Genomic DNA, 15,491 nt, shown 5'->3' on the forward strand with positions numbered 1-15,491 from the left:
GAAAGAAAACAAAGCGGCTCTTTCCCTATTTGAGATACAACCAGCCTAGATACTACTGAAATCTCCTCTCTAAGCTCAGAGGCAAATTGTTTCTTAACTCCCAAGCTCTTCCAAGGCAAAAGATGAAAAGTTTTGGGCTTATCTTTTGTTCCATAGTAACAAACGAAAGAGTGATTTTGCAAATGCATCCTTCCTCCCCTTTCTGCTTGAAAGACTGTGTTTCCAATGGCCTGGCCTTGCTGCAATCTTACCAAACTCTACAAGAGATTAGTAGAAGATGTTCCTGTGTCCACAGGGTGCAATTTCAAGCAAGCCAACATTATTCACCCAAAGTCAGAATTCATTGAAATGCTGCAATACTCAAGTCATCAGAGCACTGGGCCAAAACCTACTTGAGTTCACCAAACTCTTTCAATGAGAGAGCTGTGAATAACATGTATGGGAAATGTAAGCTGAATTTTTGTAGTTCTCCTAGCCCTGTTGCTAGGAAGGTTTTCATTCAAGCTTGCCAAAATAAATTGTTTTCTTATTAAAAAATTAAGACTTATTTTAGGAGGTTGAGTGAAAATACAAATTGTTGCACAGCCCTGATCACACAGTGAGCCTGCTGGCTGTCCACTGAGAACCTTAAACTTCTCACTTACCAGCTGTCTGCTAAAGGCAGATTACATTTGCAGCCAAGAAGGAGCTGTGGGGACGTGAAAGCTGCTAACGTTGAGAACAACTGGTCAAACAGCTTTCGTTCCAAACTTTATAGGCAAGCATGAGCAGTGGGCTGCCTGAGGGAAGGATGGTGGTAAAGTGGAGTTATAGAATCATAGAATAGTTAGGGTTGGAAAGGACCTCAAGATCATCTAGTTCCAACCCCCCTGCCATGGGCAGCGACACCTCACACTAAACCATCCCACACAAGGCTTCATCCAACCTGGCCTTGAACACCGCCAGGGATGGAGCACTCACAACCTCCCTGGGCAACCCATTCCAGTGCCTCACCACCCTCACAGGAAAGAATTTCCTCCTTATATCCAATCTAAACTTCCCCTGTTTAAGTTTTAACCCGTTACCCCTTGTCCTGTCACTACAGTCCCTGACGAAGAGTCCCTCCCCAGCATCCCTATAGGCACCCTTCAGATACTGGAAGGCTGCTATGAGGTCTCCACGCAGCCTTCTCTTTTCCAGGCTGAACAGCCCCAACTTCCTCAGCCTGTCTTCATACGGGAGGTGCTCCAGTCTCCTGATCATCCTCGTGGCCCTCCTCTGGACTTGTTCCAGCAGTTCCATGTCCTTTTTATGTTGAGGACACCAGAACTGCACACAATACTCCAGGTGAGGTCTCACAAGAGCAGAGTAGAGGGGCAGGATCACCTCCTTCGACCTGCTGGTCACACTCCTTTTGATGCAGCCCAGGATACGGTTGGCTTTCTGGGCTGCGAGCGCACACTGAAGCTGGCTCATGTTAAGTTTCTCATCGACCAACACCCCCAAGTCCTTCTCTGCAGGGCTGAGTTGCACCTGGTTGGTGATAACAGCAGCAAAGTGCTGGCAGGAGGGTTGCACGGAGACTGTACTGGCTTTTCTAGGGTGATTTTCCTCTAGTGAACTAGGAGTCAGTGATGAAAGCATTTATTTTTAACCCTGTAGTTGAGACATAATGTTTTCAGCAGCCTGAACAAAAGAATCTAACTAAATGAAGAGGTGAAGGTGTTGCGTGACTTTTCTCAGTTTGCGCTTGACGCGTTCCCAGCGTGATACGAGAGTCTGGCACAGCTCTGCAGGGGGACAGGACCTGTAGCTGTTTATACCATGGCTGCTGTAGTCGACTTTGGTTATCTAGTTGTTCTGTTCATTGTGTTTTACAGGTGAGTGGTATCCCGTCATTTGGGAAAATGCAGGGGTGGAAGTGGACTAACTTAACTTTGCAGCTGTGGTGGTTAAGCAGAGGGGTGGAGAGATTGACATAAAAGAATGATGAGCTCATTTTTGAGCTCATTTCTAAGTTGCTTCATTCCCAAACGTTTTAGACTACAGGCAACGATCTTAATCCTCAATTTCTCTCAGGTCTATAGTTTAAGCTTCAAAGCAGCTTGCTGCTACAGAGCTCTCACTGGCTTTACAGGCCACAGTTTGGAAACTGTTGGTGTGTGGATAATTGTGTCCTTCTGGGGCAAAAGCCAGTATGACCAAAGCATTTCAGTCTAAAGCTGTGACACATCTGTGCAGCTTAAGAACAGCAAGCATTACTGTGGCAGCGTTAGGGCAAAACACAGAACAAGGCAAGGATAGCTGGATAACAGGCAGAGACCTGTGCTCCTGCCTAAACAGCAAGACTGAAAAGACAAGCCCTTACTGTTCATGAAGACAGGATGGACTTCAAGGGAATTAATCAAAATCACTGTTGGTGGGTAAATGTAATAGACTGCTCTAAGCATCACTGGCCAGCAAAGGTGATGCAGAAGGCTGTACCTGAAAGCCCTAGAAGGAAAATTCCTTTGGATTCAGGTTATATCTTCCTGCATATAGCGAATGCTTTTAAGTTTAAATAGGACCAAATTTTAACTTTAGAGCTTTGAAAACCAAGGGGAGGGATTACATGTTTTTCCTTTGTAATTCTTCAGGTTGCAGTCTTTGCAGTACTCTTGCAAGTGCCCTTTATTTGATTCAGAGCACAGCTCTCCTATGTGACCATGGAGGTGTAAGGGTATTGTAAATGTCCGAACTTCCAGCAATGTCCACTCTGTGGTAGCTGCTTCCCAAGAATCAATAACAAAACACTGGCATGATACATCTGCTGAAGAGAGATGAATTAAACTATGAGCTCTGCAGAAACCTTGGCAATCCATTTTGCATGTCTGCATTTCTAGGGATTTAAACGTGAGAGGGAATATGTGGATGAGACAAAGATAAACTTCTAAGAGCTTAGGCTGTTTCTAGTCATTATAATTTTGAGCATTTCCCAAGTTGTTTTTCAAAGGGTTTGAGTAATTGCTCCTCAAAATTATTTGCTTTTTTTTTCCACTCTTAGAAATTATAATACAAATGATTGCATATATAGAGTTATTGCCTTGAAAAAGGTAGTGTTTGAAAAGCCTTTTTTATGAAGTCTTATTTTGGAGGAGATTTTTTAAACAAATACATCCATGATGTGCTTGCTTTTTAAAACATTTTACACCAAATAGTTACATAGAAAACCTTTGCTCTTCTGCTCATTAATTAACATGGGTGCACTCCACACTAGTATTCATTAAAAAACAGTGGAAAGCTACTGGAGAGAGCAACTTACATGGGGATAAAATGCTGTGAAAGAGACCTGGGTTTAGGGCCTCAGCAGCACCACAGTCAGAAGAGACTGCAGCGTGTGTTCTGCTGGAAAGGAGACTCGTAATTGGATAGAATAATCAAATCAACTCTTCGTTTTTAGCTTAGATGAAAAGACAAAAACATTTTTTAGTTTAAAGTTGCTCAGTTTTATTAGCTGAGGTCAGTATGGCCTGAAAAGCCAAGTTTTTAAAGCATCTAGAAACAAGAAGGAGCTAATACAGGTCTGTACCACAACCCTACTCCTGTTCATATTCACACGGAACTTGGGGGAAAGATTGGGCAACTGCTTTTAACACTAAGCACACACACACTCCACCACCTCTCCACTTTTTTAAGCGGAGTCTGTGCCATCCACGCCACCTTGCTGCCCTGGGGCAGAACAAGGGGCTCCCTGTGTCATCAGGGGCATCTTCACATGTCCTGCTGCCCACTTGCCAGCTTTGTCACAGGCTTTTGCCCTGCTCTCGGAGGCTTAACCATGCTGGTAATAGGAGCTAATTCAAGTTTTCCTGTGAATTAATTCTTAAGGTGGCTCTTAATCATAAGCTAATTTATGCTGAATCACTGATGGCAAGCTGTGACATGGATAAATGGAAATTTATTGAAGTGGAAGTGATTTTTTTCCATTAAGCATTTGCCAACATGGGAAAATGAGAAGAATTGACTTCAGTGAATAGTGGCCTCAGGATGTTTCCCTTGAGGCAGAGCTGACCCCCAGTCTCAGAGGGTAATTCTTAGTTCAGGCAATTAGATGCAGTCTCATCTTGATCATCATGTATAAGAAAATATGTATTTTCAGATTTGCATAAATTGCTGCTCTGCTTTTATCTTGTAACTCATGTGCTATGTCACCCATTGGTTACTCATTCATCAGGGATAAAAGGGCATTGAGATGCCATGGGTTGTTTCTTCAGGATGGTCTGCTGGTTACAACCCTATGTCACTGACCTGTACAAGCGTCCTGAAGGCAGCACTGGTGCAAGGTGCTTTCTATGGAGAATCCCTGGCAGTGTTCAAGGCCACGCTGGAGAGAGCCTTGGGCTACATTGTCTAGGGTGAGGTGTCCCTGCCCATGGCAGGGGGGTTGGAACTCAGTGATCTTAAGGTCCTTTCGAACCCGAACCATTCTGTGATTCTATGACCAACCTTTCCTGAAGTCTTTTTGTGCATTTTATCTGAACATCTCTTGAAAATCACCTGGTCTGGCTCATCAGTCATCACAGCTGCCAGTATACAAACCAGATGAAAGATGGAAGCTTCCAGGGCACTTTCAAGTCTGCAATACTTTATATGCATTGATGCTGTGGAGCTATTGAGACCTGATTTGAAAACCTTTGCTTTCATAAACAGTTTTTGTCTCAGATGTGAATTTCAGATTCCTCTTTTCATCTTCTTTACGCTATATAGAAACATTACAGTTCTGAAGGTGCCAAGCTCCCAGACAGGCTTCACTGTGTGCCGTTCCTGACTTGCACTCAGAGCTCAAAGCAGAATATTATCTTTTATTTTCCCTTTTTTCCAATATACCTGAATCAGCTAATCCATACTTGTTACAAAAAGTAGCAGTTCAACAGCGATTGCTTATAATACTTTGACTGTAAAGGTAGCATGTGGAAAAACTTACTTACAAATCAAAAGAATATTTTAAAGCCAGGTGTTTAGGTGTTTCCCTCCAAAGAATTGGCTCTTTCTCATTAAGGTTCATTGGTTGATATTTTTTTCTCTGTTATTGGCTTTGTTTTGTTTAAAAACGATTGCTTAGAATTGTTTTCTTCCTTTTGATAAGGGAAGAAAAATTATTCTTTGGGATCTGATTATCATCTTTCAGGATGCATATTTAAATACATAGCTTTGCATGTATTTGTAGGTATACTTTATGCATGTTCAAAAAGCAGTAGAGGAAATGGTGTCCAGGTAACCCATCTTTTCAAATGCTTCCAAGTGCTTTCAAATTGAATGTAAAGCAGGACTTAAAAGGGAAAAGAAAGAGGAAGCATTGTCTATTTTTAAAGCATTGTACTGGATTTAGAAGATCCAAGCTGAGACTCCAGCTCTTCAGCAGCTTTCTACCTTACGTTTAGTAGGTTACTGGAAAAGAGAGCTGGAAAACTGCCAAATTGTTTTTTTATCAGGAAGCCTGGGTGTGTTGAAACTGGAATAACAGTGTACTGATCACAGCAAGAACGCTGTTTCTGGTTTGAATGGGCGTGTGTACTCTTATACTCAAAAACTCCATGGTTGGGCCTTTGCTGAGAATGTCCCAGGTGAAATTGTCTCCTGTTTGATTATGATCAAAGATTCCAACCTGTTTTGGAGGTAGCACTTGAATGAGGGAGGTCTTAGCTGTTTGGGCAGGGTCATCCCTTTCCTCTCTTAATGAAACTTGGTTACACTTTGCTGCAGCATGGTAAGGATTTTGAGAGATCAGATTCCTTTGTACTAGGAAAAGTATTTTTTATGTTGAGCTTTGTGAATTGCCTAAGATCTTAGAGCTTCTATCCCCAATCTGTAAAATGAAAGAAGGATTAATTTGTCTTGTTTTCTCAGTCACTCCCTGTGTTTGAACTTTAAGCTCTTCGGGATAGATATTTCTGCATGCGCAGTATCTGTTGTAATACTGTACTGATTGGTTATTGTCCTATTATTGCGTTATGGAGAATCAGCATCAAGCCAAATATTTGTCAAATTTTGTCCTCTTTCAGAGTTACATTTGTAGTGAATTGGTGTTCAGAATTGATGTTCAAATGCCAAAACCATTTCCATCTCCATGCTCATGCAGCAGAACTGCCAACTCCTGGTGGAGCGGATCCCCACTGCAGTTATTTGTCCTGCGCAAGAAGTGAGATGCAGGGACTTGGCCAAGGGCCTCTGGCAGATGCTGCCAGAAAAGGGGGTTGGATCCAGACTCCTTGAACTCAACTGTTTTGCCCTCTTCTTCAATTAGGGGGAAGGTTAAGTGTGAGAGACAGACCTGTGCCAAATCCTGCTAAGCAGCTGGTAGGAGGCGGCAGTTGCAATAGAAGCCATAGGGGCCACTTTGTCCTGGGATTATCCTCCTTGAGCAGTTTCTCTTGGGAAATGTCCTGTGTACAAATCAGAGATTAGACCCTGAACACGAAGAAACACAGAACTGTAGAATCGTTCAGGTTGGAAAAGATCCTTAAGATCATCAAATCCAACAGTTAACCCAGCACTGCCAAGTCCACCACTAAACCATGTTGCTAAGTGCCCCATCCTCACATCTTTCAAATGCCTCCATAGGTAGTCACTCCACCACTTCCCTGGGCAGCCTGTGCCAATGCTTGACAACCCTTTCAGTGGAGAATTTTTTACCAATATTCAATCTGAACCTCCCCTGGCACAACATAAGGCCATTTCCTCTCATCCTTCAAGCAGTTGCAGAGAGCGATAAGGTCTCGCCAGAGCCAGAGCCTTCTTTTCTCCAGGCTAAACAACCCCAGTTCCCTCAGTTGCTTCTTGTAAGACTTGTTCCCTAAACCCTTCACCAGCTTCATTGTGCTTCTCTGGATACACTCCACACCTCAATGCTTTTCTTGTAGTGAGGGGCCCAAAACTCACCAGTGGCCAGTACGGGGGGTGATCACTTCCCTGGCCCTGCTGGCTGCACTATTTCTGATACAGGCCAGGATGCCATTGGCCTTCTCGGCCACCTGAGCACACTCGTGTTCAGCTGGCTGTTGACCAACACCCCCAGGTCCTTTTCCATCTGGCAGCTTTCCAGCCACTCTTCCCCAAGCCCGTAGCAAGCATTGTAGCAGCTGTAGCTACTGTCTGTAGCAGCATTATTTCAGGCTATGTAGATCAGAACAGACTTTGAAATGGCCTCATGTGTACCAAGACATACTACTTTCTATGTTTGATGTTTTTTGTTTTAAACCTTTAAAGCTTTCAGAGTTACGGAAGGTTATGAGGTGCTTAATGTTCACCAGCAGTATTGTTTCAGTTTGGATAAGCGCTCAACAAGACCGCACATGGACCTGTGTAATTATAGACCATTGCACAAGGAGGGATTCATAAATGGCTGATCTGTAGTCGGGAACGGCTTTGAGGTGTAACCTTGAGACTGACTTGTGCGCATGAAAATCATTTTGAAGATCAAGTGACTAGCTATTAGTAAGACAAGATGAAAAATGGTTTTGCCCGCCCGGCTGACCTTCTGCAGATCGAGGCTGGTTTTCCACTAAGAGGTGCTAGCAGGAAGGAGAATGGGTTATGCAATTTGTTGTTTTAATTTGCATATTTATCCAAGTGCATCTTGCCAGTGACCTCCTAATAGCTGAGCCGTGTCAGATGGCAGTGCTGTTGCGGATGTCTGCCAGGGCATCAGGCTGGCTTGTTCAGGAAATGGAAAGGGTCAGGCTGGGTTCCTATGCAGGCAAAAGCAGTCAGTGGGGCTATAGGAAAAAAGCAGCCTTAGCAGACTCAAGACCAGGTTCATACATATACGTTTAGTTTTATGGAGTGAGGCAGAGGGGCTAGGAGAGATGGGCAACAACCCAACCGTTACCAAGGATCCGGGTCTGCCTGTGGTGAGAGTGAAAAATCCTTTGTTTGCTCAATGAGACTCGCCAGGCACTGACGAGAACTTGAGAACTGGTTTAGGATACAGCCATAGAGGAGACATCCCTTCTGCTGCTTTTGGTGGTTGCTGATGATGTACCATGCACTGAAGCTGCAAATAGTAAAAGGAAGCTTTCACAGGTAGCAGAGGCACAGGACAGGAACTGGAACTGACTCCCTGTCTTGTCTGTGCCAGACACCTTGTGCAAGTTCAAAGACGCTTCTGAACTTATGCTTTGGTGTTCCTATCTTTAACCAACACTGTTAAATGAGGTGTGCTGCTGCTTCATGGCAAGTTAAAATTCCTAAGGAATTGGGGTTTAAGTACCTCCATGTTCTTAGAAATTTGAGGGGGGTTGTTATTAAGGCAGAAGCAGCTGTAATGTGGAGTAGGAAAATCATCTGGTTTCAGATTCACCAGCAGCTCACAAGAGCCAGGGCCCTTTACCTGTTTCCTGATGGACTGCCTGCAGTTTACCATTCACTGTAAGGATGCCCTTCTCTTTAATACCAACGTGTGATTTATTTATTTTTAAAGGAAAACAAAGAAACAAACCCCAAAGTGTTCTCAAATTTAGATTCCCTCATACTAATAAACAGGTTGCGGTATTGCATCATGCCAGCTGGGTAGTTGGAAAAGAATTTACTCATATCCAAATATTCTTGCAGCTCAGCTGGATCAAATTAAGTTTTAATTTAAAAAGTAAAGCATGAAGTGTTTATTTGAGCCAAACATTGCGAAGCAGTGAACTAGTGGATTAAATACAGATTTGGGGAAACAATACAGTGTAAATATGGTAGCTATACAGAATATTTTGGACAACTAAATTTCTGCTGGGCTTCTGTTTGGGTTTGATTTACAAGCAGTGCTTTTAAATACTTAGGGACTGTAAACTTCTGTTGGTATGTGGCCAAGGCAAATCTGAAAAGCGGTAGTAGCAAGTGGAGCAGAAACAGGCAGACAGGAGCAAGCGAGAAACCACAATGTTTCCTTCAAGCTCACTTCTTTCTCCTCTTTTTTCCTTGTAAAAATACACGCTTTTTATAGATTCAGAGTATTATTATCCTGTATTATTATCCTGTACTATACAGAGAACTTTTGGTATGCTTTTAATAAATGAATCTAATGACATAATAGATCCAGATAAGATGTGAATATTTATGCTCAGCAGTTTCTTCCTGGGGGTAATGAGTTTTGACAAATAACGTGTAAGGTTTTTAAGTACTGTCTTATTTTCACACATCTCACCACATAAACATGGTTTCTCTCTTGTTTTCTCACTGATGTCCTTGCCAACCAGATTTCAAAAGTGAAACACAAAGATAACTCAATGTCTGTCTCTCTCTCTCTCCTTCCCTGTCTAGATTATCAGCGGCTGATGACGGTGGCAGAGGGGATCACAACGCTGCTGTTCCCGTTTCAGTGGCAGCATGTGTATGTCCCTATCCTTCCTGCCTCTCTCCTGCATTTTCTGGATGCTCCTGTTCCCTACCTGATGGGGCTGCAGTCCAAGGAGGGAACCGACCGCTCCAAGCTGGAGCTGCCTCAGGAGGTCAGTCTCCACCTTTGGGGATGCAATCTTGGAATGCATTGTTAATATTTGTGTGAATCCCTGATGGAAAATGCCATGCCTGGTCTTAGGAGCCTTCTCTGGCACTGTGAAGGCTGTTTGCCACCAGGAGCGAGACAGTAGGGGAAGCCTCCAAAGCGCTTCTCAGTGCATTCCTGAATTTAGTGAGTACCACTAAGTATACTGACTTCTGACTGCTTCTCCTGCTTCTTACTATGACACTGGAAGTTTCTATGCTTTCCCTACATCACATGCTTCATCAGGTTTTGTTGCTCTTTCTCACTGTCATAGTCCTATTGACAGAGGGCTAAAGAACCTTTCATTTGGGAATGGTCTTCATGAATCTGGATCTCAGGTGTAGTTGCTAGATCATAGAATAGTTAGGGTTGGAAAGGACCTTAAGATCATCTAGTTCCAACCCCCCTGCCATGGGCAGGGACACCTCACACTAAACCATCCCACCCAAGGCTTCATCCAACCTGTCCTTGAACAGCGCCAGGGATGCAGCATTCACAGCCTCCCTGGACAGCCCATTCCAGTGCCTCACCATCCTAACAGGAAAGAATTTCCTCCTTATATCCAATCTAAACTTCCCCTGTTTAAGTTTGAACCCATTACCCCTTGTCCTGTCACTACAGTCTCTAATGAAGAGTCCAATGGCATAAACCTGTCCCCCTGTTGCTGATGAGAAGTATCACCTTGTCCTGCCAGCCTCATCCCACCCTTGCATGAGCCCACACGTTCCTGGCTGGGTTGAGGTTCATTACAAACAAGCCAGATTTGCATTAATTCCATGCCTGTGAACCACCTATAGGCATACACTCATACTTACTTCTGTAATACTGACTCAATCCAGTGGTGGTCTTTTGAAGATCTTCTGTCCTCCCATGCAATGGGAAGTGAAAACTTTGCCTGGTCTATCACTTTTTCCACAGAGGAATAAAGGGTGGAAAGGTCGTCCTCCTAACCTAAGTGTTCAGATCACTGGTGGTAGAGTGAAATGGAGATCCTTCTCCTCAAAATTTCACCAAGATGATTAAAACTGCTTCACATTTTAACCTGGCCACTGATCACTCTCCATAGGGCAAAGTCTTTGCGATATGGCTAGGCGTCTGCATTTGAGACAGTGACTCAACCCATCTCTAGACCATGCTATGCATTTTAACTTGGGCTTGCATGGCTGTGACATCTCGTGGCGGTGGTAGTGCTGTGCTCAGCTTCATGCACAGACCTTTCCTTCAGGCAGGGTCCCTAAGGCTTGCAGAGAGGTGCCCTGACTGAGGAGGCAGGTTGAGAGCAGCAGCAGGGGAGAATATGCAGGAGGGGGAGTTTGTATGTGGAACTGGAGGGATAAACACGGGGCAAGGATAATATGGTTTTTAATAAAGGTCTATTTTAAGTATTAAGTGGAGGTGCCTGATTGTTAGGATCAGTGGCATGTAACAGTGCGAATCAAGTCTTGCCTCGTGGATACAATGACCCAATTGCATGAAATTTGCATTGGTGTGGAAAAGAAGCTGGTATCTAGCTACGCTTTTTGGTAAAACCGTGCTAATATTACATAATTACTGTGATTTTAAAAATTATTAGTCATGTGTTTTAGTTAGCAGATTAAGCTGTCATTTTGCTTAAATTAAAGTTCTAATGTGATGGGCTTGAAGTACTGCTGGAATAACAAATTAAATATTGCCAGTGAGGGAAGAGTAATAGTGGGGTGGAAACACACATCCCCCCCCGCCCCCACTATGATGTATAACAAATGAGTGAAAAATATTAGCATTTATGAACACCACAAGTCCGGTAACTGTGGGAGAGGGAAAGAAAGAAGGGGAATTGACAGGGAAGATCTTGGATCTCAAATTCCTCTAGACAATAAAAAAAATAGAAAATCCTTCGAGATGCAAGCAGTGTTGAAGTGCTGTTTGCTTTAGCATTCCTTTATTGTTCAGGCCAGGGGCTAGCTTTTCAAGCTCTTGCTCTAAATATAAACCATTTGTTTGCTAGAGATAAAAATTCTAACAACTGGCCATCGTGCTGTTTTAAGGTTACTAATCTGCCTGCATTAACTTTCATCATCGGATGTTTTTGAAGAGAGGAGTGAGACCAATGCCCTGAGGGTTTTCTGAATCCAAATCTAATTTTTCAAATTTTGTAAATTATATGCAGAGCTGAAATTAAAAAGCCTTTGAAATGAAATATTGATAGATAAGAAGACAGTCCCTGAGCTAAGGAACCGCACCGATGCATACCACAACTCTTTGAGGCTGTATAGCTAAGTAAAGCAAATTGTTTTGGATGAAGAAATGCTTTTCTTTGTACAGTCCAGATTTATTATGAAAAAGCGAGCTGAAGGGACACTTTGCTTTACCAAATTAATGCTAATACACTTTAAAGTATCTCTGCAAAAGGTGCTTAATGTCAAACATGTCCCTAAAATATCCGGTATATTATAACCATGTTTTCTGTGGAATGGATCGTCCTGCTGAAAATTAACCTTTTCAGAAAAGGAGGAAAATCAGTCCTTTCTGTTCATATAATCTGAAGATTAGTCTACAGCTTTTGGTGGGAAGTCAAGAACAGCACAAGCACCTCGGAGCAGGCAAAGGAGCTGAGCTAATGGCCAAGCAAGGCATAACAAAGACCTGCTGCTGCTGCTGCCCCTGCCCTGTGGGTTTCTGCATCTCCCGTTCTGCAGCTTTGTGCCAGGGTAAAACCCGTCAGAGCTCAGCACCTTGGGAATCTGACATGGTTTAAGATTTATTCAGCAGAGTGCACTCAGACAGTGAATTTCAGAAATCAGCCGCAGTCCAGGAGATCAATTACTGTTTTTCATTCTGCTATTATTCCTGAGGGTGCATTTGCAATGTAATTAATTTTTATGTAGGGTTCTTCCATCCCCCCATTGACACTTCCCTAGCAAAAAGTATCTGCTCCGCTAGATTAATGTCTTCACTTAGCTTTAGTCTTATGGGCTGAGATCCATCTCCAATCGTAGCAAAGCTGTCTAAGAGCACTGTGTTTAAATCTCGGGCAGAGGAATTGCCAAGATTAAAAGCCTTCGTGGAAACAGGGAATAAGGGGAACAGGGAAATGGCGCTTGACCTCCAGAGGACAAGCTATATTCAGACATGATCCCAAAGGATTTGCATGGGACCCTTTTTTGTAGCTTTGCTTGTAGCAATGTCATCTTTCTCGCTGAACACCTCCTTCCTTGGGAGCACAGCTACAGAGTCCTCTTGCAGTTGGATCCTGGTAAAATAAACATGTCCTTGAGATGTGATAATTCAACACACAGTTTTTGCATGTGCTGAGAAATGGTGCTGCACATTGTGCTTGCTGGTGTGTCCTTGGCCAGTCTGGGAGGGGATATCTCGTCTTTGCAGTGGGAAGTTTGGAATCGGCAAGTCCTGAGGGAGCAGGAGAGGGCAGGATGCTTTATTTATTCATCCAGTTGCCATCCACTTGGTCTTCAGCTTTACTGAAGTGTCATAGGCTAGACAACACAACTAAGTCTCCTGCATATGTGTGTTCTTAGCTTTCTGCTGAAAGCTCTTACCGTAGGAAAACAGGGCTACTTATTAGAGAATCATAGAATGGTTTGGGTTGGAAGGGACCTTAAATCTCATCGAGTTCCAACTTTCCTGCCATGGGCCAGGACACCTTCCACTAGACCAGGTTGCTCAAAGCCCCGTCCACACTGTCCTTGAACACTGCCAGGAGGAAGCCAATTCTGTGCTGAGCATCCATTTTGAAACTTTTATTTGTATTTCAGGCAAACCTGTGCTTTGTGGACATTGATAACCATTTCATCGAACTGCCAGAGGAATTCCCCCAGTTCCCCAACAAGCTGGAGTTCATCCAGGAAATCTCCGAGGTTCTCCTGCAGTTTGGCATCCCACCGGAGGGTAACCTGCACTGCAGTGACAGCGCCACCAAACTCAAGAACCTGGTCCTTAGTGACCTGGTGAACGACAAAAAGAACGGGAACATCCCCAGCAACGCCCTCAACATGTACGAGCTGCTGAAGGGCAATGAGACGATCGCCCGGCTGCAGGCCCTGGCCAAAAGAACTGGCGTGACGATGGAAAAAATGACCATCACGGCTCCCCTTGCAGAGAAGGAGAAGGATGGGAAGTTGCCCTGTGAGGAGGTGGAGCTGAGGGACTACAAACTGAACGTGCAGCTTCGCGAGGTGTTCGCCAACCGCTTCACGCAGATGTTCGCAGACTATGAGGCTTTCGTCATTCAGGCTGCCCCTGATATGGAGTCATGGCTGACAAACAGGGAACAAATGCAAAACTTTGACAAAGTAAAGATAGCTGTGTATTCATTATTCCATCTGAAAGTGCTTTTGGGAGGGAGGGAGAACAGCTACGTAATGTGTGTATATAGCCTAGGTACTCTAATCCCCTGTTCTTCATCTGCCTCACTGAGAGATTTATCTGGTTTGATTACACAGGGCCAGATTGTCTGCCAAAGTGAATTGGTGCAGATCCACTGAGCTGGTCAGAGCTGTCCTGGCTTGTATGAACCAGGCTGGCAGGTTTCTGCCCAGCTGATGGGGCTTCCTCTGTGGGTTTGGTGGAAAGGGTAGCAATGGAAATGGACCTCTTTTTCTTTCTTTCTTTTTTGTTTGGTGAGAGGAGAGGTGCACACACAAGACAAAATGCAAATCCAGTCCTTGTCTCCTAATCTCACAGTAGAGCTCTTTTTAATGGGTAATGTTGTTCTGTAGAAGGTTATCACATTCCTATGGCAGAAGAGTACTGTTATGACCCCACCGTAGTGTGTACACTAGAGTGAAAAGAAAGCTGAGATTACCAATGGGGAAATAAAGAGACTGTAGGCTAGCAAAAGGAATGAGCAATCTTGGGAAGCTTGCACAGTTATTTCTGAGTGACCTTGCAAAGTAGTTAGCTCTCCTAGCCATCAGCTTTTTCAGACACAAGTCCTTCTCTAAGGAGAATGGTAGAAGGCTAAAGAGGCAGGAACAGACTAAATACTGATTTGAGTCAGCTTTTGATCAGAAAAATGCTGCCATGCCTTTTATTGATCTTGTTTGTATTCAGGCATTGAATGGTGCAGCATTCCTAAGGCAAGTGTTGTTTAGGCAATCTCTGCTGATACTTCTGCAATAAAATGGGCTCTTAAGGTTAGGGTTTTCAAAGCTCAGTCAGAGATTTGGGCACACACTCAGTTTCTATTGCAAATTCATGATTGATTTCCCTGAATGACTTCACAAGAGAGAACTAGCTGTTGTGCACTGTGCCCCACTTCATATGTACTTAGTAAGTGATTTGGTCCTAAGCAGGGATGCCAGACCAGAGGTCCCACGTGGGCTCATCTGGTGGTGGTCTGCCATGGCTTGCACAGGTCTTGTTCCTGCAGGTGGTAGCTGCTAGGCTGCTTTGAAAAAGCTGGAGTTATGCTTCAATAACTCCATATTCCATTTGTGACAGTCTACCTGTCACAAAGTCTCCACAACTACTTGTTTCTCACAGCTGTGACTGAAGAGGTGACCCATGAACCAAACCCATTTGCAGATGGATTCACAATTCTGAGAGGTGTTTTTGTGGTGGGGAAGCCTTGTCCAAGCCTTCCCGTTGGCTGCTGGATCAGTTCTCTGCTGCAGGACAGCTCGTCATGTCAATGGCAGGTGGGAATATGGCACTAATGAGCTGTTCTGTATTTCAGGCTTCCTTCCTTTCGGACCAACCTGAGCCTTACCTCCCATTCCTTTCACACTTCATCGAAACACAGATGTTTGCAACCTTCATAGACAATAAGATAATCTCCCAGTGGGAAGAGAAGGACCCTTTTCTGCGAGTTTTTGACTCCCGAATTGAGAAAATAAAGCTATATAACGTAAGGGCCCCTGCACTGCGGACATCCAACTATCAGAAATGCAGCACTTTGAAAGAAGCAGGTACGTTCAGACAGGCTAGTAAAATATTCAAAAGTACAGTGTCAGCCACAAAGAAATATAGGTCCTTAGTCATCTGAGCATTGCAGCCAGCGAGG

General features: G+C 43.9%; 1 protein-coding gene across 3 annotated transcripts in view; it reads left to right on the forward strand.

The window, feature by feature from the left end:
* Nucleotides 1-15,491, forward strand: part of DENND5B (DENN domain containing 5B) — a 119,521-nt gene that overhangs the window by 64,273 nt on the left and 39,757 nt on the right. For all 3 annotated transcript variants that reach the window (XM_065681873.1, XM_065681859.1, XM_065681867.1), the window contains 3 exons: nt 9,265-9,452; nt 13,243-13,779; nt 15,165-15,396. In XM_065681873.1, coding sequence (XP_065537945.1) covers nt 9,265-9,452; nt 13,243-13,779; nt 15,165-15,396 — 957 coding nt within the window. The remainder of the gene's footprint in view (nt 1-9,264; nt 9,453-13,242; nt 13,780-15,164; nt 15,397-15,491) is intronic.

Source organism: Lathamus discolor, chromosome 1 (genome assembly GCF_037157495.1).
Source record: "Lathamus discolor isolate bLatDis1 chromosome 1, bLatDis1.hap1, whole genome shotgun sequence".
In the NCBI taxonomy this organism is placed as follows: domain Eukaryota; kingdom Metazoa; phylum Chordata; class Aves; order Psittaciformes; family Psittacidae; genus Lathamus; species Lathamus discolor.